The sequence below is a fragment of the Haliotis rufescens genome, unplaced genomic scaffold (genome assembly GCF_023055435.1).
Source record: "Haliotis rufescens isolate VD_foot unplaced genomic scaffold, xgHalRufe1.0.p SCAF_15, whole genome shotgun sequence".
NCBI classification, from domain to species: Eukaryota; Metazoa; Mollusca; class Gastropoda; order Lepetellida; family Haliotidae; genus Haliotis; species Haliotis rufescens.
Genome location: NW_025963835.1, coordinates 34,115,036 through 34,141,141, shown reverse-complemented (window position 1 = coordinate 34,141,141; position 26,106 = coordinate 34,115,036). Strand labels below are relative to the sequence as shown.

Below are 26,106 nucleotides of genomic sequence, written 5' to 3'. Positions count from 1 at the left end.
AGCCCCCTTCATTGTGGGTACAGAACAATGCTATAGAAGAACCACGATAAAATAGCACAGTAGCCAGCCCCCTTCATTGTGGGACAGAACAACGCTATAGAAGAACCACGATAAAATAGCACAGTAGCCAGCCCCCTTCATTGTGGGACAGAACAACGCTATAGAACAACCACTATACAATAGCACAGTAGCCAGCCCCCTTCATTGAGGGACAGAACAACACTATAGAACAACCACTATACAATAGCACAGTAGCCAGCCCCCTTCATTGTGGGACAGAACAACACTATAGAAGAACCACTATGAAATAGCACAGTAGCCAGCCCCCTTCATTGTGGGACAGAACAATGCTATAGAAGAACCACTGGGTGGGTCAGTAGGTCAATGTACACATCAGAGGTCTCCTTACATCAACCATAGGTCCGGCTTGGAAGCCCGATTTATGCAGAAGACTGACAATATTCACTTAAAGGGCAAGTTCACACGGAAATAAACCTATTTTTATTGTACTTTTTCCACATTAAAAGTGTTAACCTAGAAGTGTCATAGACAAAAATATAAAAATATCACTAATAATTGACATATTTTTTGCATTAAAATGATTTATATTTTTCACATTTACAAAGTGTTCTATTTCCATAACAAAAACACCATGGCTTATGCCCCTTACAATATGACGTCATTGGTGCCAATTGATAAACATTATGACGTCATCATGCTTTGTTAGAGCCGCTTCACGTGGTGTAGGTACAGGTGTGTGATTCTAGCGTCTCAGATGCCAGCCAGCATAGTGTTATGCTGAGTCACCACTGCGCCGGAGTGTGTCGTAGGCCATGTTGTTTTACCACAAACTGGTACCTGATATCTTTTGCGTTGAGAATAGACAGGGACCGAGTTGAATTGGCACCAATTACGTCATAATCTAAGGGGGATAACTCAGGCCTGTTTAGCTCGAAAAACGAAGGCCTCATAACGGCATATCATTTTCACACTATTGTGAGCTTCCTACTTTCACTGTGAAAAAAATGAGTGTATATTTTCAAACACAGATACTAACTAATTCTAAAACTGCGTTTTGTTTAGAAAAAGATAGAAAGTGATTTTTGTGTGTACACTTCCCCTTTAATAGATACAGGCGAAGCTTGCATCTGACAAAGTATAATTTTCTGAAAAAGGTGGGTCAGTAGGTAAGTGTACGCGTCAGAGGTCTTCTAACGTCAACACTAGGTTCGGTTTGGAAGCCTGAATGCGCTCTACAAGCTGATGGAAAACATGCCTGGTCCGTACGTGGAATCTGACTCAAACTGGTGTACATGATTACAGATCGAGAGTTGCCTCCCTTAGCTGGCAGTATCTGCTGTTCGTTGGTTCGAATCCAAGTTTCGCCCAGAAATATCCTCCCTGGTCTGTCAGCACCAGACCCAGGCTCGTGCAGTATACAGTGACAACCTGCGTCACTCACACGAGAAAATCAACAACCAATCACATGACCGGCCAAAAGGCACGGATATTAGTTTCCGGGTGCTTAATTGTGAGGGCACTTCGTTATAACACTAGTCGGAAAATATCTGATGAAATGTTGTCAAATATGTATATAGGAACATATGGAGGATAAACCTAAACTACATGACTATTCGTCCATCTACGTTCTTAATGAACAATTAAAATATGACTCTAAAATATGATTAACGCTATAACGAGGTACGCACATACACTTCAAGAGTAGCTTGAAAGTTTCATTCAGAATATGAATATGTTACATGACTTAGTGTCAACAAACACAAATTTTATAGTTCTGAGGATAATTGTTATAAATGTCTGGACAACGTTTATGTTTTTACTTTTTGTATATTCTCAATTCAGATCCTCATTGACAAATTCCTCCATCCGTCCACGCGTTCGTGGGTTTCTGTTCAACTTTCCATGGGATTATTTGAGATGGTGGTCTTGCTACAAAGTATCTTCATGCCTGGGCAACCAAGAGGAACAATCAGGGAAATACATCAGTGAGTAGCTACCTCATCCCACATGTTACGCTGAAAGTGCGACAAATGTATATTTAGCCGAGGGACACCCCACCGGATTTGTTAGTGTATATAATGTGCCACCACTTGTTAACAGACAGACCACACTCCAACGCCAGGCAAAACATCAAGCGTTTGCTGTTCACAGATCATTTCCCACTTCAGTGAAAGTTTAAGTTTAAGTACTCGATTTCCATCATGATTCATGAGCTGTGTGTTCTGATCTGCGTAGCGATCCTCTCTGCGTCCGCTCTACCTGTCAACGACGCCTGGAAACACGTGCTTAGACAACGTCGTAACGCTGCCAACTGTCAACCACCTCAAGATATCAACCAACTCTTCCAAAGTCTCAACGCCAACACCGACACCTCCATCTTTCTTCGTAACGCTCAGGTTGCCAGACCGGGGTCATATTTACACAGCGAGCTGAACACCGACCAGGTGTTCGACAGTTCCCACCTCGGAGGCATCACCTGTCCAAGCAGCGTCAGTGACGACCCTCAGGACCCCCTGTGGATGAGGTCCCTCTGTCCCTGGTACTACAACGTCACCGATCTGCCCGCCGGTCACTACCCAAGTGCCATCCCCCAGGCCGTGTGTAAGTGTGACAAATGCGTTGACAATAACCAAAACCAGTGCGAGAGAGTTTCCACTCAAATCCGAGTTTTAGAAGAAACTGGCTGTGAAAATGGTTTCTTTATCTACAAGCCCAAAATCGTCACCCATTTCGTCGGGTGCACTTGTGCCAAACGTCGGACACCAACAGTAGGCTCGAACACCGCCCCAACAGCATCAGACAGTGAAAGCAGTTGTGGGGATTTTGGATGTGCCCCCTAAACGAGAGACTCGTAGACGATGTCGCCAATTGATGGTGTCATTTTCCAATGGACTATTTCCAGTGAGGAAATACCGTGTTAGTCAGTGTCTGACAACTATCCCGTTTAGGTAGAAAGGTGTTGTACAAAAGCTGCATTTCCGTCCATGTATGAAATGCCTTATTTCTTCATACATCACCACGACATTAACTCAGTCCATTTCATTTATTTATTGTATATGCTTAATCTATTAGAAATGTGTGTATTTTGAATATTTACAATTATGCATTTATTGCAATGTGTTTATTGTGATATGTATTGTTTACAACGCATCAAGTTGAATGTTGAACTTTTACCTTCACACATTAATTGAATCCATTTCTATTTACATATTCATAAATTATTGTGTATGTTATACTTATTGTGAATGTGTGGATTTTGCATGTTTACAGTGATTCATTTATTGCATTATTATTATGATATTATATTGTTTTTACAACGCATCAGCTTAAAACTTGGACCGATGTCTGTATGAATGTTTGTTTATTGCTCAAACACATGTTCATTCCATTCACCTAACTTATATACTTTTAGATTCTCATTTTTTATTGTTGAATAAATATTGTTTTCTAAGAGAGAGTTTTTCCTTCTCCGCCACTGTCCGGTAGTGGACCTTAGCATCATGTTAGTATATCGGAGACTGCCATCAGCCACTAATCACATAAATCCCATTATTTGCATTAATCGCGCAGTCGTTTTTCCAAAAACCAATGCATACATGCCCTGTAGGACCATTCTGACGTCATAATGATTGATGTGACGTCATATACTTGTCACGTCACAATAGACTTCTACAATGCGAGTAGAGGTCACGCCACGGGCCAATTGTCACACAGGATTACCTAACCTCAGAGTAAAGATGCAATTATTGGCTGTGTCATTAGTTATTAAATCTAGCTAGCTGATAACCGTTTTATGAAAAGATATATCATTGCACCGGCTAGTCATGACAATCTTTGATACGGATGTTTAGAATGGGTTGCCTGTGCTGCTTGTAAGAGGCGTGGTATCAGGTGGCGATCAGGTGATAGCGTGTTTTACCACATGTGATAAAGCTGTTCTCTTGGTTACTCCGCCATATTCCAGCTATATGACGGTGGTCTATAAATAATCAAATCTGGACCAGATAATTCAGTGACTGACATCGTGAGCATCGACCTACGTAATTGGGATACGATGACATGCATCAACCAAGTCAGTGAACCTGACCACCCGATCAGTCAATGTGTAAAATGACAGAAACTTTCACTTAGGCAATTTACAAAAAGCCCAAATATTCCAGGCATTTTTCAATTATTTTTCCATGTATTGTATTATGATAACAAATTCCAGGCCTTTTATGCTCTATTTCATCCCCCAGAAAAAGAAAACGAAAGTCAACGTATATTTTATTTATTTTTGTATTATATTACTTTAGTAAAATATGTTGCTGAAGACCAATTCTAACCCGGATCTTCACGGGTATGTTCTCCCTAACATAAATAGCGTCGGGGTCACTTGTATGATGGCGACTTCACATGTAATACGCATTTAGTCATGAAATAATAAAATTTGTAAATATACAATCTATACTTAACTCACGCGAAAAAACATGTTTATTTATATATATTTGTCATATAACAGAAATTTCAGCAAGGTTACAAACTGACCAACTTGGCTGTAACACATAGCTGCCTCGATACTTAGCGAGACAGAACAACCGCTGCATGAACAACCGCTGCATGAACAACCGCTGCATGAAGAACGCCGAGGCACATGTAGGTCAGCGTGGACGTCAGAGATGTGCTTACGTTAAACAGAGATCCGGGTTCGAATCCCGACTCATTCTGGCGACTGACGTTATAGATATCGCAGCTGCTTGTATGTTTCGACTTTATTAGCTACAATAAATTTACTAAACATCTACCTGTGCGTTTCTTTTTTTGAGGAGTGTATATATTGAGGAAGTGTATATGTATATACAGCGTCCACAGAGTACATGTATATGTCTATATATGGTGTACAGAGTATGTGTGTAAATATATATATATATATGTATGGTGTACAGTGTATGTGTATATGTATATATAGGATGTACAGAGTATGTGTATATGTATGTATAGGGTGTACAGAGTTTGTGTATATGTGTATATAGGGTGTACAGAGTGTGTGTATATGTGTATATAGGGTTACACAGTATGTGTATATGTATATATAGGGTGTGCAGAGTGTGTATATGTGTATATAGGCTTACAGAGTATGTGTATATCTATATATAGGGTGTACATAGTGTGTGTATATGTGTATATAGGGTTACAGAGTATGTGTATATGTATATATAGGGTGTACAGAGTATGTGTTTATGTACATATAGGGTGTACAGTGTGTGTGTATATGTGTATATAGGATTACAGAGTATGTGTATATGTATATATAGGGTGTACAGAGTAGGTGTATATGTATATATAGGGTGTACAGAGTGTGTGTATATGTGCATATAGGGTTACAGAGTATGTGTATGTATATATAGGGTGTACAGAGTATGTGTATATGTATATATAGGGTGTACAGAGTGTGTGTATATGTATATATAGGGTGTACAGAGTGTGTGTATATGTATATATAGGGTGTACAGAGTGTGTAGATATGTGTATATAGGATGTACAGAGTGTGTGTATATGTGTATATAGGGTGTACATAGTATGTGTATATGTATATATAGGGTGTACAGAGTATGTGTATATGTATATATAGGGTTTACAGAGTGTGTGTATATGTGTATATAGGGTTACAGAGTATGTGTATATGTATATAAAGGGTGTACAGAGTATGTGTATATATATGTATGGTGTACAGAGTGTGTGTATATGTGTATATAGGGTGTACAGAGTGTGTGTATATGTGTATATAGGGTGTACAGAGTGTGTGTATATGTGTATATAGGGTTACAGAGTATGTGTATGTATATATAGGGTGTACAGAGTAGGTGTATATGTATATATAGGGTGTACAGAATGTGTGTATATGTATATATAGGGTGTACAGAGTGTGTGTATATGTATATATAGGTTGTCCAGAGTGTGTGTATGTGTATATATAGGGTTACAGAGTGTGTTTATATGTGTATATAGGGTTACAGAGTATGTGTATGTATATATACGGTGTACAGAGTATGTGTATATGTGTATATAGGGTTACACAGTATGTGTATATGTATATATAGGGTGTAGAGAGTATGTGTATATGTATATATAGGGTGTACAGAGTGTGTGTATATGTGTATATAGGGTTACACAGTATGTGTATATGTATATATAGGGTGTAGAGAGTATGTGTATATGTGTATATAGGGTGTACAGAGTGTGTGTATATGTATATATAGGGTGTACAGAGTGTGTGTATATGTATATATAGGGTGTACAGAGTGTGTGTATATGTGTATATAGGGTTACAGAGTATGTGTATGTATATATAGGGTGTACAGAGTATGTGTATATGTGTATATAGGGTGTACAGAGTGTGTGTATATGTGTATATAGGGTTACAGAGTATGTGTATGTATATATAGGGTGTACAGAGTATGTGTATATGTGTATATAGGGTGTAGAGAGTATGTGTATATGTGTATATAGGGTTACAGAGTATGTGTATGTAAATATAGGGTGTACAGAGTATGTGTATATGTATATATAGGGTGTACAGAGTGTGTGTATATGTGTATATAGGGTGTACAGAGTGTGTGTCTATGTGTATATAGGGTTACAGAGTATGTGTATATGTGTATATAGGGTGTACAGAGTGTGTGTATATGTGTATATAGGGTTACAGAGTATGTGTATGTATATATAGGGTGTAAAGAGTATGTGTATATGTGTATATAGGGTGTAGAGAGTATGTGTATATGTGTATATAGGGTTACAGAGTATGTGTATGTAAATATAGGGTGTACAGAGTATGTGTATATGTGTATATAGGGTGTACAGAGTATGTGTATATGTATATATAGGGTGTACAGAGTGTGTGTATATGTGTATATAGGGTTACAGAGTATGTGTATGTATATATACGGTGTACAGAGTATGTGTATATGTGTATATAGGGTTACACAGTATGTGTATATGTATATATAGGGTGTAGAGAGTATGTGTATATGTATATATAGGGTGTACAGAGTGTGTGTATATGTGTATATAGGGTTACACAGTATGTGTATATGTATATATAGGGTGTAGAGAGTATGTGTATATGTGTATATAGGGTGTACAGAGTGTGTGTATATGTATATATAGGGTGTACAGAGTGTGTGTATATGTATATATAGGGTGTACAGAGTGTGTGTATATGTGTATATAGGGTTACAGAGTATGTGTATGTATATATAGGGTGTACAGAGTATGTGTATATGTGTATATAGGGTGTACAGAGTGTGTGTATATGTGTATATAGGGTTACAGAGTATGTGTATGTATATATAGGGTGTACAGAGTATGTGTATATGTGTATATAGGGTGTAGAGAGTATGTGTATATGTGTATATAGGGTTACAGAGTATGTGTATGTAAATATAGGGTGTACAGAGTATGTGTATATGTATATATAGGGTGTACAGAGTGTGTGTATATGTGTATATAGGGTGTACAGAGTGTGTGTATATGTGTATATAGGGTTACAGAGTATGTGTATATGTGTATATAGGGTGTACAGAGTGTGTGTATATGTGTATATAGGGTTACAGAGTATGTGTATGTATATATAGGGTGTACAGAGTATGTGTATATGTGTATATAGGGTGTAGAGAGTATGTGTATATGTGTATATAGGGTTACAGAGTATGTGTATGTAAATATAGGGTGTACAGAGTATGTGTATATGTGTATATAGGGTGTACAGAGTATGTGTATATGTATATATAGGGTGTACAGAGTGTGTGTATATGTGTATATAGGGTTACAGAGTATGTGTATATGTGTATATAGGGTGTACAGAGTGTGTGTATATGTGTATATAGGGTGTACAGAGTATGTGTATATGTATATATAGGGTGTACAGAGTATGTGTATGTATATATAGGGTGTACAGAGTATGTGTATATGTATATATAGGGTGTACAGAGTATGTGTATATGTATATATAGGGTGTACAGAGTGTGTGTATATGTGTATATAGGGTGTACAGAGTGTGTGTATATGTGTATATAGGGTTACAGAGTATGTGTATGTATATATAGGGTGTACAGAGTAGGTGTATATGTATATATAGGGTGTACAGAGTGTGTGTATATGTATATATAGGGTGTACAGAGTGTGTGTATATGTATATATAGGTTGTCCAGAGTGTGTGTATGTGTATATATAGGGTTACAGAGTGTGTTTATATGTGTATATAGGGTTACAGAGTATGTGTATGTATATATACGGTGTACAGAGTATGTGTATATGTGTATATAGGGTTACACAGTATGTGTATATGTATATATAGGGTGTAGAGAGTATGTGTATATGTATATATAGGGTGTACAGAGTGTGTGTATATGTGTATATAGGGTTACACAGTATGTGTATATGTATATATAGGGTGTAGAGAGTATGTGTATATGTGTATATAGGGTGTACAGAGTGTGTGTATATGTATATATAAGCTGTACAGAGTGTGTGTATATGTATATATAGGGTGTACAGAGTGTGTGTATATGTGTATATAGGGTTACAGAGTATGTGTATGTATATATAGGGTGTACAGAGTATGTGTATATGTGTATATAGGGTGTACAGAGTGTGTGTATATGTGTATATAGGGTTACAGAGTATGTGTATGTATATATAGGGTGTACAGAGTATGTGTATATGTGTATATAGGGTGTAGAGAGTATGTGTATATGTGTATATAGGGTTACAGAGTATGTGTATGTAAATATAGGGTGTACAGAGTATGTGTATATGTATATATAGGGTGTACAGAGTGTGTGTATATGTGTATATATGGTGTACAGAGTATGTGTATATGTATATATAGGGTGTACAGAGTGTGTGTATATGTGTATATAGGGTTACAGAGTATGTGTATATGTGTATATAGGGTGTACAGAGTGTGTGTATATGTGTATATAGGGTTACAGAGTATGTGTATGTATATATAGGGTGTACAGAGTATGTGTATATGTGTATATAGGGTGTACAGAGTATGTGTATATGTATATATAGGGTGTACAGAGTGTGTGTATATGTGTATATAGGGTTACAGAGTATGTGTATATGTGTATATAGGGTGTACAGAGTGTGTGTATATGTGTATATAGGGTGTACAGAGTATGTGTATATGTATATATAGGGTGTACAGAGTATGTGTATGTATATATAGGGTGTACAGAGTATGTGTATATGTATATATAGGGTGTACAGAGTATGTGTATATGTATATATAGGGTGTACAGAGTGTGTGTATATGTGTATATAGGGTGTACAGAGTGTGTGTATATGTGTATATAGGGTGTACAGAGTGTGTGTATATGTGTATATAGGGTTACAGAGTATGTGTATGTATATATAGGGTGTACAGAGTAGGTGTATATGTATATATAGGGTGTACAGAGTGTGTGTATATGTATATATAGGGTGTACAGAGTGTGTGTATATGTATATATAGGTTGTCCAGAGTGTGTGTATGTGTATATATAGGGTTACAGAGTGTGTTTATATGTTTATATAGGGTTACAGAGTATGTGTATGTATATAAAGGGGGGACAGAGTATGTGTATATGTGTATATAGGGTGTACAGAGTGTGTGTATATGTGTATATAGTGTTACACAGTATGTGTATATGTATATATAGGGTGTAGAGAGTATGTGTATATGTATATATAGGGTGTACAGAGTGTGTGTATATGTATATATAGGGTGTAAAGAGTGTGTGTATATGTATATATAGGGTGTACAGAGTGTGTGTATATGTGTATATAGGGTTACAGAGTATGTGTATGTATATATAGGGTGTTCAGAGTATGTGTATATGTGTATATAGGGTGTACAGAGTGTGTGTATATGTGTATATAGGGTTACAGATCTAGAGTATGTGTATGTATATATAGGGTGTACAGAGTATGTGTATATGTGTATATAGGGTGTAGAGAGTATGTGTATATGTGTATATAGGGTTACAGAGTATGTGTATGTAAATATAGGGTGTACAGAGTATGTGTATATGTATATATAGGGTGTACAGAGTGTGTGTATATGTGTATATAGGGTGTACAGAGTATGTGTATATGTATATATAGGGTGTACAGAGTGTGTGTATATGTGTATATAGGGTTACAGAGTATGTGTATATGTGTATATAGGGTGTACAGAGTGTGTGTATATGTGTATATAGGGTTACAGAGTATGTGTATGTATATATAGGGTGTACAGAGTATGTGTATATGTGTATATAGGGTGTAGAGAGTATGTGTATATGTGTATATAGGGTTACAGAGTATGTGTATGTAAATATAGGGTGTACAGAGTATGTGTATATGTGTATATAGGGTGTACAGAGTATGTGTATATGTATATATAGGGTGTACAGAGTATGTGTATATGTGTATATAGGGTTACAGAGTATGTGTATATGTGTATATAGGGTGTACAGAGTGTGTGTATATGTGTATATAGGGTGTACAGAGTATGTGTATATGTATATATAGGGTGTACAGAGTATGTGTATGTATATATAGGGTGTACAGAGTATGTGTATATGTATATATAGGGTGTACAGAGTATGTGTATATGTATATATAGGGTGTACAGAGTGTGTGTATATGTGTATATAGGGTGTACAGAGTGTGTGTATATGTGTATATAGGGTGTACAGAGTGTGTGTATATGTGTATATAGGGTTACAGAGTATGTGTATGTATATATAGGGTGTACAGAGTAGGTGTATATGTATATATAGGGTGTACAGAGTGTGTGTATATGTATATATAGGTTGTCCAGAGTGTGTGTATGTGTATATATAGGGTTACACAGTATGTGTATATGTATATATAGGGTGTAGAGAGTATGTGTATATGTGTATATAGTGTTACACAGTATGTGTATATGTATATATAGGGTGTAGAGAGTATGTGTATATGTATATATAGGGTGTACAGAGTGTGTGTATATGTATATATAGGGTGTACAGAGTGTGTGTATATGTATATATAGGGTGTACAGAGTGTGTGTATATGTGTATATAGGGTTACAGAGTATGTGTGTATGTATATATAGGGTGTACATAGTGTGTGTATATGTGTATATAGAGTGTACAGAGTATGTGTATATGTATATATAGGGTGTACAGAGTGTGTGTATATGTGTATATAGGGTGTACAGAGTGTGTGTATATGTGTAAATAGAGTTACAGAGTATGTGTATATCTATATATAGGGTGTACAGAGTATGTGTATATGTATATATAGGGTGTAGAGAGTGTGTGTATATGTGTATATAGGGTTACAGAGTATGTGTATGTATATATAGGGTGTACAGAGTATGTGTATATGTGTATATAGGGTGTACAGAGTGTGTGTATATGTATATATAGGGTTACAGAGTATGTGTATATGTATATATAGGGTGTACAGAGTATGTGTATATGTATATATAGGGTCTACAGAGTATGTGTATATGTATATATAGGGTGTACAGAGTATGTGTAGATATATATAGGGTGTACAGAATGTGTGTATATGTATATATAGGGTTACAGAGTATGTGTATATATATATAGGGTTACACAGTATGTGTATGTATATATAGAGTGTACAGAGTGTGTGTATATGTGTATATAGGGTGTACAGAGTGTGTGTATATGTGTATATAGGGTTACAGAGTATGTGTATATGTGTATATAGGGTTACAGAGTATGTGTATGTAAATATAGGGTGTACAGAGTATGTGTATATGTATATATAGGGTGTACAGAGTGTGTGTATATGTGTATATAGGGTGTACAGATTATGTGTATATGTATATATAGGGTGTACAGATTATGTGTATATGTATATATAGGGTTACAGAGTATGTGTATATGTGTATATAGGGTTACAGAGTATGTGTATATGTGTATATAGGGTGTACAGAGTGTGTGTATATGTGTATATAGGGTTACAGAGTATGTGTATGTATATATAGGATGTACAGAGTATGTGTATATGTGTATATAGGGTGTACAGAGTGTGTGTATATGTGTATATAGGGTTACAGAGTATGTGTATGTATATATAGGGTGTACAGAATATGTGTATATGTGTAAATAGGGTGTACAGAGTATGTGTATATGTGTATATATGGTTACAGAGTATGCGTATGTAAATATAGGGTGTACAGAGTATGTGTATATGTATATATAGGGTGTACAGAGTGTGTGTATATGTGTATATAGGGTGTACAGAGTATGTGTATATGTATATATAGGGTGTACAGAGTGTGTGTATATGTGTATATAGGGTTACAGAGTATGTGTTTATGTGTATATAGGGTGTACAGAGTGTGTGTATATGTGTATATAGGGTAACAGAGTAAGTGTATATGTATATATAGGGTGTACAGAGTGTGTGTATATATGTATATAGGGTGTACAGAGTATGTGTATATGTGTATATAGGGTGTACAGAGTATGTGTATATATGTATATGGGGTGTACAGAGTATGTGTATATGTGTATATAGGGTGTACAGAGTATGTATATGTGTATATAGGGTTACAGAGTATGTGTATGTATATATAGGTTGTACAGAGTATGTGTATGTATATATAGGTTGTACAGAGTATGTGTATGTATATATAGGGTGTACAGAGTATGTGTATGTATATATAGGTTGTACAGAGTATGTGTATGTATATATAGGGTGTACAGAGTATGTGTATGTATATATAGGGTGTACAGAGTGTGTGTATATGTGTATATAGGGTGTACAGAGTGTGTGTATATGTATATATAGGGTGTACAGAGTGTGTGTATATGTATATATAGGGTGTACAGAGTGTGTGTATATGTGTATATAGGGTGTACAGAGTATGTGTATATGTATATATAGGGTGTACAGAGTGTGTGTATATGTGTATATAGGGTTACAGAGTATGTGTTTATGTGTATATAGGGTGTACAGAGTGTGTGTATATGTGTATATAGGGTAACAGAGTAAGTGTATATGTATATATAGGGTGTACAGAGTGTGTGTATATATGTATATAGGGTGTACAGAGTATGTGTATATGTGTATATAGGGTGTACAGAGTATGTGTATATATGTATATGGGGTGTACAGAGTATGTGTATATGTGTATATAGGGTGTACAGAGTATGTATATGTGTATATAGGGTTACAGAGTATGTGTATGTATATATAGGTTGTACAGAGTATGTGTATGTATATATAGGTTGTACAGAGTATGTGTATATGTGTATATAGGTTGTACAGAGTATGTGTATGTATATATAGGGTGTACAGAGTATGTGTATGTATATATAGGGTGTACAGAGTATGTGTATGTATATATAGGGTGTACAGAGTATGTGTATGTATATATAGGGTTACAGAGTATGTGTATGTATATATAGGGTGTACAGAGTGTGTGTATATGTGTATATAGGGTGTACAGAGTGTGTGTATATGTATATATAGGGTGTACAGAGTGTGTGTATATGTATATATAGGGTGTACAGAGTATGTGTATGTATATATAGGGTGTACAGAGTATGTGTATGTATATATAGGTTGTACAGAGTATGTGTATGTATATATAGGGTGTACAGAGTGTGTGTATATGTGTATATAGGGTTACAGAGTATGTGTATGTATATATAGGGTGTACAGAGTGTGTGTATATGTGTATATAGGGTTACAGAGTATGTGTATGTATATACAGTGCTGGCGACTCCAACCTCCTCCACCACAGTTACACGTAGCTCCTCTTCCCTCTCTGTCACGTCTAGCTGTTCATCCCATCAAATTGATAGTAGACGCCATAGATAAACGAGATGTCATCATACAGCCTGCGATACACTAGGAAGTGGAACACGCCATGACTTGTCGATTTTGTAAAGCTGAATATATAACACACTAGATACTTCATGTTAATGACCTTCCGCCTTGAGAAATGTTGTGATGAAATTACAATGTAACATACTTAGAACAGACGACACGTATATTTTGAGAGCTAGCAGCAGATATTAAGCAGTTTATAAAAAATGACATCGAAAGGGAGACCCCATGATAACATGATAGTTGTATTTTTAGTTTGCAAATTTGAACATTATTTAGGGACTGGTCGTTTAAAGGAGTAACGGGGTTACATAAAAATATGATACAGCCCTAAGACCAATTACTCCCCCCCCCCCCCCCCCCCCCTACCCACCCATCCCCCTCCCCTCGATACGACACACACTAACACCACTAACACTATACTACATGGCACGCCCCTAACCTCGGGGGGGGGGGGGGACTTAAGGGGGAGGGGAAAGGTAGGGAAGCACACTAAGGCATTCTAAATACTTCAGTCACACCCTTGTCAACTTTAGTAGAGGTAGTTTGCTCCTCATTTCGAAGTGTTATGTACGTGCGATCTTCACTCATAAAAGAAAACATTCAAAGAAATTTCGAGGTAAGGCGGCTTCTGCTGCAATCCCCACACCTTTGTCTTCGCTTGGGAAGAGTATAAAATAATATTTGTGTGTGTGTGATTGTGATTGTGTGTGTGTGTGTGTGTGGTTAGCTACTTTACACTCAGTTCTAGTTATTTATTGCTTCATCGAGACGATCCCAACCTGTTTTTTCCTTTTTAGTGATACCATTATGTAAATAGATCTCGCAATTCTAAAACTCTTTCAACACCCTCATTCTAAAAATAGCACCACGAAGACTAAAATATCTCTAATATAATCGATTGCTCAAAGCGCATCGTGTGTGTGAGCACAAACCACGTTTACGTCAGAGTCAAAAGAAGGTCACCAGAATTCCTCATTCCCATGGACACTGCATTGCTCACCAGAGGAACAAGGAAGTAGCAGCGAAGTGGCAAAAACTCTTCAGGAATCTGATTGGCTGCGCTCGGCCGGCTCACACGAAGCTGATTGGATCATTTCACATGATAACATGGAGTGAGTTCATTCATGAAATCTGCCTTGATCGCGCTTCTCTGTTACGTCCTCCGGAAGGATGCACTAGCCATCGCCATTCGTGTCTCGTTCACACTGATAAATGAATTGAAATCCATATTTAAAGAGGGACTATCATCCGACAAATTTGCAGGCCAGTCAAGTTTGATTCAAGTCGTTAAATAACAAACACGATACTGTCTCCCCACTGAAATGTCATGATCTCGATCCGACCAGTACTTAATGATTACATTGACCACACAGATACAGTGTCTCAGTTTCTATCAGTGCATTAACAACAACGTCTAGGTAATCTCAGTCTACACAGAGCACTAATAACAACGTCTAGGTAATCTCAGTCTACACAGAGCACTAATAACAACGTCTAGGTAATCTCAGTCTACACAGAGCACTAATAACAACGTCTAGGTAATCTCAGTCTACACAGAGCACTAATAACAACGTCTAGGTAATATCAGTCTACACAGAGCACTAATAACAACGTCTAGGTAATCTCAGTCTACACAGAGCACTAATAACAACGTCTAGGTAATCTCAGTCTACACAGAGCACTAATAACAACGTCTAGGTAATATCAGTCTACACAGAGCACTAATAACAACGTCTAGGTAATATCAGTCTACACAGAGCACTAATAACAACGTCTAGGTAATCTCAGTCTACACAGATCACTTATAACAACGTCTAGTTAATATCAGTCTACACAGAGCACTAATAACAACGTCTAGGTAATCTCAGTCTACACAGAGCACTAATAACAACGTCTAGGTAATATCAGTCTACACAGAGCACTAATAACAACGTCTAGACAATGTCACAGTTTCACACAGAGCACTAATAACAACGTCTATGTAATCTCAGTCTACACAGAGCACTAATAACAACGTCTAGGTAATCTCAGTCTACACAGAGCACTAATAACAACGTCTAGACAATGTCACAGTTTCACAAAGAGCACTAATAACAACGTCTAGACAATCTCACAGTTTCACACAGACCACTATTCCAACGTCTAGACAATCTCACAGTTTCACACAGACCACTATTACAACGTCTAGACAATGTCACAGTTTCACACAGAGCAGCATTACAACGTCTAGACAATCTCACAGAACACCAACTGTGATCAGCTTCACACACGAGCATTCTTAATTAGATAGAAAATAATGTCAACGCATGACTTCTGTACTGATGGCTACCTTGACCTCAACACCTACACCATCACCAACAACTACTAAGGTGAGGTGGCCAGGCTCGGTGAATTGGGTGATTGCGTGTCCACGTACTGGATGACGTGAAGTGTTGTACATAATATCAGTCACTGGATTGTCTGGTCCAAGCTCGATAATTTACAGGCTGACTTTCCAAGCTGGACTATTCTTGAGGTCACGTGATCCTACGACCACGAGCAACACTACTATTACTACAATCAATATACCACAACGTGATCCTTCGACTGCGAGCAACACTACTGTTACTACAATCAATATACCACAACGTCATCCTACGACTACGAGCAACACCACTGTTACTACAAAAAGTATACTACCACGTGATCCTACGACCACGAGCAACACTACTGTTACTACAAATAGTATACTACAACGTGATCCTACGACTACGAGCAACACTACTGTTACTACAAATAGTATACTACAACGTGATCCTACGACCACGAGCAACACTACTGTTACTACAAATAGTATACTACAACGTGATCCTACGACTACGAGCAACACTACTGTTACTACAAATAGTATACTACAACGTGATCCTACGACCACGAGCAACACTACTGTTACTACAATCAATATACCACAACGTGATCCTTCGACCACGAGCAACACTACTGTTACTACAAATAGTATACTACAACGTGATCCTACGACTACGAGCAACGCCACTGTTACTACAAATAGTATTCTACAACGTGATCCTACGACCACGAGCAACACTACTGTTACTACAATCAATATACTACAACGTGATCCTACGACCACGAGCAACACTACTGTTACTACAAATAGTATACTACAACGTGATCCAACGACTACGAGCAACGCCACTGTTACTACAAATAGTATTCTACAACGTGATCCTACGACCACGAGCAACACTACTGTTACTACAATCAATATACCACAACGTGATCCTTTGATTACGTGTAAAACTACTGTTACTACAATCAATACTAGAAAAATACAACGTGATCCTACGACTACGAGTAACACTACTGTTACTACAATTAAAATACTACAAGATGAAACTTGACAAAACTGATCATCAAGGTTGAAATTCAAGTGTCAAATGTTTTTAAAGAAAAACAGAACACTAGTCTCTGAGAAAATGGCATCACAAGTCAGTATCTTGGGTGACCGCCATGTGCATTGATGACTGCCGTGCAATGTCGATACATGGAATGTATGAGGCGGTTGATGAAGGCCATAGGCACTTGAGTCCACGCTCTGGGGAACGCCTGACGCAGTTCAGGTGTAGTTGTCGGCCTTGGTCGGACGTCATTCAGCCGTCTTTGAATCTCGTCCCACAGATGCTCAATGGGATTTAAATTGGGACTCAGGGCAGGCCACTGCATGGTTCTGATGCCATTCTGCTGGAGGAAGTCTCTTGTTGCTCTCGCAGTGTGGGCACGGGCGTTATCATGTTGAAAATTGTGGTTGCGGCGATGTGCCCAATGGGGTATGGCTAGTGGTCTCAAGCCTTGATTAATGTACCGAGCTGCTGCGAAACCATTGCCTCTCCCTGGACCGATGTTCTGGAAGACCACAGGGCCGACCCTCTGTGCAAGACCAATTCCACCCCACACCATGATGCCTGCCAAACTTTGACAAACATTACCACGATATTTAAACGACAACTTTTCATGCAATGTTACGTTTCTTTTGCAGTTCAGTAAATAATCAGTATACTACAATGCGATCCTATGAGTAACACTACTGCTACCACAATCAGTATGCGGCAAACCTTTGGGTTACTGATAAACATACTGGTATTACTATCACAACAGCCACTAGAAAGCTCTTCACCTACAACCCCCTAGCTACTGTTACATATGGGGCTTCCACAGATGAAGTATTGCACAAGAGCCGACACTCCACTCGAGACGCTGCTTCCGTACAGCCGGAGATAACATCCATTGCACGCGTGTCAATTACCTAACAGCTGCTGTTTGTTGCTCAACGCTGTTTTCCACATTACACACGGACATGTGTTAGGTACTGATGCATTTGAAGTGAGAGGATTTCATAATAGATAATATTTTTTTCTAGCCATACAATATTTAATTATCTGAATGATACCATGCATCGACGTGCTCATACAGCCATTGAATATGCCCAATAAATGATAGTTTTAATATTTTTGTAATATTATTTTTATTCTTTTCTTCCTATACAAAATCACAAATGTTACCTGTACTGACTGAAGAGTTCCAATGGGGTGTTTTCAAAAGATGTACTTGCTGTGCTCCATGGCTATTAATGATTTACTGTTTTCATGGAGAATTTATTCACGGGGGATTTATATAATCATAATATTTACAAAATCTTTTCTGCCAAAATATTTTTCGTGTGTTCTTTACACCTTTGGACTGTGTATATTACACTGACCATCGCAAGGGTCACTTAATGTCATTTAGTTCATGTGGGAATCGCTTGTGACGATGATATAAATATATGCAACTATGTCACCATGACCTACTTTTGATGTCCTTCTCTGCCTATGAAATAAACATCGGCACGTTTAATAACAAATCAAACAGGCGTGCAACAAACGGTGTTTCATATATGACTAAACAAGATTTATATCCAATAAAGATAAACCAGAGTCCGCTGACAGGCTTGTATTTTAATCGGTCTGTGTGTGCTCGTCAGCTCGTCAGTTCCCATACACCCACACAGGTAAACACTGACGAATGGCCAATACGCCATTGTCTTAATACGACTTCTTCAAATCTGGACTGACGACCCAAGTCTGTATAACCAATATTTGTTTTTATTGCATGTAATTTATTTATACCCACTTGGGTGTCCCACTTCTTCTGAATTAGATCTCTGATGTAACATCTAATGACAGGTATATAATCACTGTATGGTATAGGAAGTGGTGTCACAGATTTGTTGAGTGCTGCCTTAGTAGCAGCATTAGCCATTGTGTTACCAACGATCCCAACATTGGACATATTTTATATATTCTAGAGCAGTTGATATGTCCTTTGATTCAGCTGTAAAGAGTGAGTGAGTGAGTGAGTGAGTGAGTGAGTGAGTGAGTGAGTGAGTGAGTCACCTTTAGCAATATTCCAACAATATCACGCCATCACGTATTGTACACAGGTGGGGAATCGAACCTAGGACTTCCGCGTAAAAGAGAACTGTTTACCCACTTACTGCAGGGAAAAAACACGTATACACCTATGTTTGATAGTGGCTAAAAATTGAAAAAAACATGAAATGGTTATTCGATGGTGATGTATTTGATACAAGTGTCACAATTGTGTTTGGACCTTAAGTTTGCAATGTTTCAGCGACTGTTTACAGACGAGTAATTTTATTTTTTTAGACACTTTGGTTTAATCCTATTTTCACGATTTTTCTATTTTTCGCAGGCAAGTTAACACGTCTATTCATTCTAGTTTCTTCCTTTTCATATGTTTGAACCATATAGAAGAACCACTTTAAGATAGAACAGTAGCCGGCCCCCTTCATTGAGGGACAGAACAACGCTATAGAATAACTACTTTCAGATAACACAGTAGCCGGCCCCCTTCATTGAGGGACAGAACAACGCTATAGAATAACTACTTTCAGATAACACAGTAGCCGGCCCCCTTCATTGAGGGACAGAATAAGGCTATATAATAGCCACTATACAATAGCACAGTAGCCAGTCCCCTTTATTGTGGGACAGAACAACTCTATAGAATAACCACTATACAATTGCACAGTAGCCAGTTCCCTTCGTTGTGGGACAGAACAACGCTATAGAATAACCACTATACAATAGCACAGTAGCCAGCCGCCTTCATTGTCGGACAGAACAATGCTATAGAATAACCACTATACAATAGCACAGTAGCCGGCCCCCTTCATTGAGGGACAGAATAAGGCTATATAATAGCCACTATACAATAGCACAGTAGCCAGTCCCCTTTATTGTGGGACAGAACAACTCTATAGAATAACCACTATACAATTGCACAGTAGCCAGCCGCCTTCATTGAGGGACAGAACAACGCTATAGAATAACTACTTTCAGATAACACAGTAGCCGGCCCCCTTCATTGAGGGACAGAATAAGGCTATATAATAGCCACTATACAATAGCACAGTAGCCAGTCCCCTTTATTGTGGGACAGAACAACTCTATAGAATAACCACTATACAATTGCACAGTAGCCAGTTCCCTTCGTTGTGGGACAGAACAACGCTATAGAATAACCACTATACAATAGCACAGTAGCCAGCCGCCTTCATTGTCGGACAGAACAATGCTATAGAATAACCACTATACAATAGCACAGTAGCCGGCCCCCTTCATTGAGGGACAGAATAAGGCTATATAATAGCCACTATACAATAGCACAGTAGCCAGTCCCCTTTATTGTGGGACAGAACAACTCTATAGAATAACCACTATACAATTGCACAGTAGCCAGCCGCCTTCGTTGTGGGACAGAACAACGCTATAGAATAACCACTATACAATAGCACAGTAGCCAGCCCCCTTCGTTGTGGGACAGAACAACGCTATAGAAGAACCACTTTCAGATAGTACAGTAGCCAGCCACCTTCATTGTGGGACAGAACAACGCTATAGAAAAACCACTTTCAGATAGTACAGTAGCCAGCCACCTTCATTGTGGGACAGAACAACGCTATAGAATAACCACTATACAATAGCACAGTAGCCAGCCCCCTTCGTTGTGGGACAGAACAACGCTATAGAATAACCACTATATAATAGCACAGTAGCCAGTCCCCTTCATTGTCGGACAGAACAACGCCATAGAATAACCACTATATGATAGCACAGTAGCCAGCCCCCTTCATTGTGTGACCCAACAACGCTATAGAACAACCACTATACAATAGCACAGTAGCCAGCCGCCTTCGTTGTGGGAGAGAACAACGCTATAGAATAACCACTATACAATAGCACAGTAGCCAGCCCCCTTCATTGTGTGACCCAACAACGCTATAGAACAACCACTATACAATAGCACAGTAGCCAGCCGCCTTCATTGTGGGAGAGAACAACGCTATAGAACAACCACTATACAATAGCACAGTAGCCAGCCCCCTTCATTGTGGGAGAGAACAACGCTATAGAATAACCACTATACAATAGCACAGTAGCCAGCCGCCTTCATTGTGGGACAGAAAAACTCTATAGAGTAACCACTATACAATAGCACAGTAGCCAGCCGCCTTCATTGTGGGACAGAACAACGCTATAGAATAACCACTATACAATAGCACAGTAGCCAGCCGCCTTCATTGTGGGAGAGAACAACGCTATAGAATGACCACTATACAATAGCACAGTAGCCAGCCGCCTTCATTGTGGGACAGAAAAACTCTATAGAGTAACCACTATACAATAGCACAGTACCCAGCCGCCTTCATTGTGGGACAGAACAACGCTATAGAATAACCACTATACAATAGCACAGTAGCCAGCCCCCTTCATTGTGGGACAGAACAACGCTATAGAATAACCACTATATAATAGCACAGTAGCCAGCCCCCTTCATTGTTGGACAGAACAACGCCATAGAATAACCACTATACAATAGCACAGTAGCCAGCCCCCTTCGTTGTGTGACCCAACAACACTATAGAACAACCACTATACAATAGCACAGTAGCCAGCCGCCTTCGTTGTGGGACAGAACAACGCTATAGAAGAACCACTTTCAGATAGCACAGTAGCCAGCCCCCTTCGTTGTGTGACCCAACAACACTATAGAACAACCACTATACAATAGCACAGTAGCCAGCCCCCTTCGTTGTGGGACAGAACAACGCTATAGAAGACCCACTTTCAGATAGCACAGTAGCCAGCCACCTTCATTGTGGGACAGAACAACGCTATAGAATAACCACTATACAATAGCACAGTAGCCAGCCGCCTTCATTGTGGGACAGAACAACGCTATAGAATAACCACTATACAATAGCACAGTAGCCAGCCACCTTCATTGTGGGACAGAACAACGCTATAGAATAACCACTATACAATAGCACAGTAGCCAGCCGCCTTCGTTGTGGGACAGAACAACGCTATAGAATAACCACTATACAATAGCACAGTACACAGCCGCCTTCATTGTGGGACAGAACAACGCTATAGAAGAACCACTTTCAGATAGCACAGTAGCCAGCCACCTTCATTGTGGGACAGAACAACGCTATAGAAGAACCACTTTCAGATAGCACAGTAGCCAGCCACCTTCATTGTGGGACAGAACAACGCTATAGAAGAACCACTTTCAGATAGCACAGTAGCCAGCCACCTTCATTGTGGGACAGAACAACGCTATAGAATAACCACTATACAATAGCACAGTAGCCAGCCCCCTTCATTGTGGGACAGAACAACACTATAGAACAACCACTATACAATAGCACAGTAGCCAGCCCCCTTCATTGTGGGACAGAACAACACTATAGAACAACCACTATACAATAGCACAGTAGCCAGCCCCCTTCATTGTGGGACAGAACAACGCTATAGAAGAACCACTTTCAGATAGCACAGTAGCCAGCCACCTTCATTGTGGGACAGAACAACGCTATAGAAGAACCACTTTCAGATAGCACAGTAGCCAGCCACCTTCATTGTGGGACAGAACAACGCTATAGAAGAACCACTTTCAGATAGCACAGTAGCCAGCCACCTTCATTGTGGGACAGAACAACGCTATAGAATAACCACTATACAATAGCACAGTAGCCAGCCCCCTTCATTGTGGGACAGAACAACACTATAGAACAACCACTATACAATAGCACAGTAGCCAGCCACCTTCATTGTGGGACAGAACAACACTATAGAACAACCACTATACAATAGCACAGTAGCCAGCCCCCTTCATTGTGGGACAGAACAACACTATAGAACAACCACTATACAATAGCACAGTAGCCAGCCCCCACCGTTGTGGGACAGAACAACACTATAGAAGAACCACTATATAATAGCACAGTAGCCAGCCCCTTCATTGTGGGACAGAACAACACTATAGAACAACCACTATACAATAGCACAGTAGCCAGCCCCCACCGTTGTGGGACAGAACAACACTATAGAAGAACCACTATATAATAGCACAGAAGCCAGCCACCTTCATTGTGGGACAGAACAACGCTATAGAACAACCACTATATAATAGCACAGTAGCCAGCCCCTTCATTGTGTGACCCAACAAGGCTATAGAAGAACCAATATCAAATAGCACAGTAGCCAGCCCCTTCATTGTGTGACCCAACAAGGCTATAGAAGAACCAATATCAAATAGCACAGTAGACAGCCCCTTCATTGTGGGACAGAACAAAGCTATAGAACAACCACCATAAAATAGAACAGTAGCCAGCCCCTTCATTGTGTGACCCAACAACGCTATAGAAGAACCACTATCAAATAGCACAGTAGCCAGCCCCCTTCATTGTTGGACAGAACAACACTATAGAACAACCACTGGGTGGGTCAGTAGGTCAGTGTGCGCGTCAGAGGTCTTCTTAAATCAACACTAGGTCCGGGTTTGAAGCATGATTCATGCAGAAGACTGACAATATTCACTTAATAGATACAGGCGAACTTTGCATCTGACAAAGTTTAATTTTCTGAAAAAGGCTGAATGCGCTCTACAAGCTGATGGAAAACATGCCTGGTCCGTCACATGTTCCCAAAAGCGCTCTGACTAAAACTGGTGTACATGATTACAGATCGAGAGTTGCCTCCCTTAGCTGGCAGTATTCGCTGATCGTTGGTTCGAATCCAAGATTTGACCAGAAATATCCTCCCTGGTCTGTCAGCACCAGACCCAGGCTCGTACAGTACACAGTTACAACCTGCGTCACTCACACGAGAAAATCAACAACCAATCACATGACCGGCCAAAAGGCACGGATATTTGTTTCCGGGTGCTTAATTGTGAGGGCACTTCGTTATAACACTTGTCGGAAAATATCTGATGAAATGTTGACAAATACGAAGATAGGAAAATATGGAGGATAAACCTAAACTACATCACTATACGTACATGTACATCCTCAACAAACATAAAATATGACTACAATAATCAGCGTTATAACGAGGTGTACTTCAAGACGAGCGTGTCAGTTTCATTCAGAATACGGATTTGTTAACACAGTAAGCAAACACAAATGCTTATATGTACTGAAGGTGGATGTTTTTGTGACTTCGTTAATGAATATTGCCAATACTGATCCTCATTGACAAATTCCTCCATCCGTCCACGCGTTCGTGGGTTTCTGTTCAACTTTCCATGGGATTATTTGAGATGGTGGTCTTGCTACATAGTATCTTCATGCCTGGACAACCAAGAGGAACAATCACGGAAATACATCAGAGTAGCTACCTCATCCCACATGTTACGCTGAAAGTGCGACAAATGTATATTTAGCCGAGGGACACCCCACCGGATTTGTTAGTGTATATAATGTGCCACCACTTGTTGACAGACAGACCACACTCCACCGTCAGGCAAAACATCAAACGTTTGCTGTTCACAGATCATTTCCCACTTCAGTGAAAGTTTAAGTACTCGATTACCAACATGATTTATGAGCTGTGTGTTCTGATCTGCGTAGGGATCCTCTCTGCGTCCGCTCTACCTGTCAACGACGCCTGGAAACACGTGGTCAGACAACGTCGTAACGCTGCCAACTGTCAACCACCTCAAGATATCAACCAACTCTTCCAAAGTCTCAACGCCAACACCGACACCTCCATCTTTCTTCGTAACGCTCAGGGTGCCAGACCGGGGTCATATTTACACAGCGAGCTGAACACCGACCAGGTGTTCGACAGTTCCCACCTCGGAGGCATCACCTGTCCAAGCAGCGTCAGTGACGACCCTCAGGACCCCCTGTGGATGAGGTCCCTCTGTCCCTGGTACTACAACGTCACCGATCTGCCCGCCGGTCACTACCCAAGTGCCATCCCCCAGGCCGTGTGTAAGTGTGACAAATGCGTTGACAATAACCAAAACCAGTGCGAGAGAGTTTCCACTCAAATCCGAGTTTTAGAAGAAACTGGCTGTGAAAATGGTTTCTTTATCTACAAGCCCAAAATCATCACCCATTTCGTCGGGTGCACTTGTGCCAAACGCCGGACACCAACAGTAGGTTCGAACACCGCCCCAACAGCATCAGACAGTGAAAGCAGTTGTGGGGATTTTGGATGTGCCCCCTAAACGAGAGACTCGTAGACGATGTCGCCAATTGATGGTGTCATTTTCCAATGGACTATTTCCAGTGAGGAAATACCGTGTTAGTCAGTGTCTGACAACTATCCCGTTTAGGTAGAAAGGTGTTGTACAAAAGCTGCATTTCCGTCCATGTATGAAATGCCTTATTACTTCATACATCACCACGACATTAATTCAGTCCATTTTCATTTATTTATTTATTCATTTATTTATAAGTGTTTGTATGTGCTTTATTTTTTATGAATGTGTGTATTTTGAATATTCACAATTATGTATTTATTGCCATATGCTTATTGTGATATTTATTGTTGACGACGCATCAAATGGAAAATTGGACTAATATCTGTTAATCACCACATTAATTCAGTCCACTGTTGTTGATTTATTATTACATAATTAAATCATTTATTATACGATTATATATGTTGAAATACTTAATGAGAATGTGTGGATTTTGCATGTTCACAGTCATAAATTTATCGCCCCATGCATCGGGAAATGTATCGTTTTTACAACGCATCAAGTTGAAAATTAGACCTTCATCTGTATCAATGTTGCTTATTGCTCAAACCCATGTCATTTTCTTCAAGATCATCATCAGACACTCAATGTCAT

General features: G+C 39.2%; 2 protein-coding genes across 2 annotated transcripts; both read left to right on the top strand.

Moving 5' to 3' along the window:
* The first annotated feature begins 2,222 nt into the window (after window positions 1-2,222).
* On the top strand, window positions 2,223-2,861 carry LOC124151902 (interleukin 17-like protein). The gene has a single exon (XM_046524591.2). The coding sequence runs from the start codon at window positions 2,223-2,225 to the stop codon at window positions 2,859-2,861; it is 639 nt and encodes a 212-aa protein (XP_046380547.2).
* Window positions 2,862-24,760: 21,899 nt separating this feature from the next.
* Window positions 24,761-26,106, top strand: LOC124151901 (interleukin 17-like protein). Its single transcript, XM_046524590.2, has one exon. It carries the CDS (start codon window positions 24,838-24,840, stop codon window positions 25,474-25,476), a length of 639 nt encoding a protein of 212 aa, XP_046380546.2. The 5' UTR covers window positions 24,761-24,837; the 3' UTR covers window positions 25,477-26,106.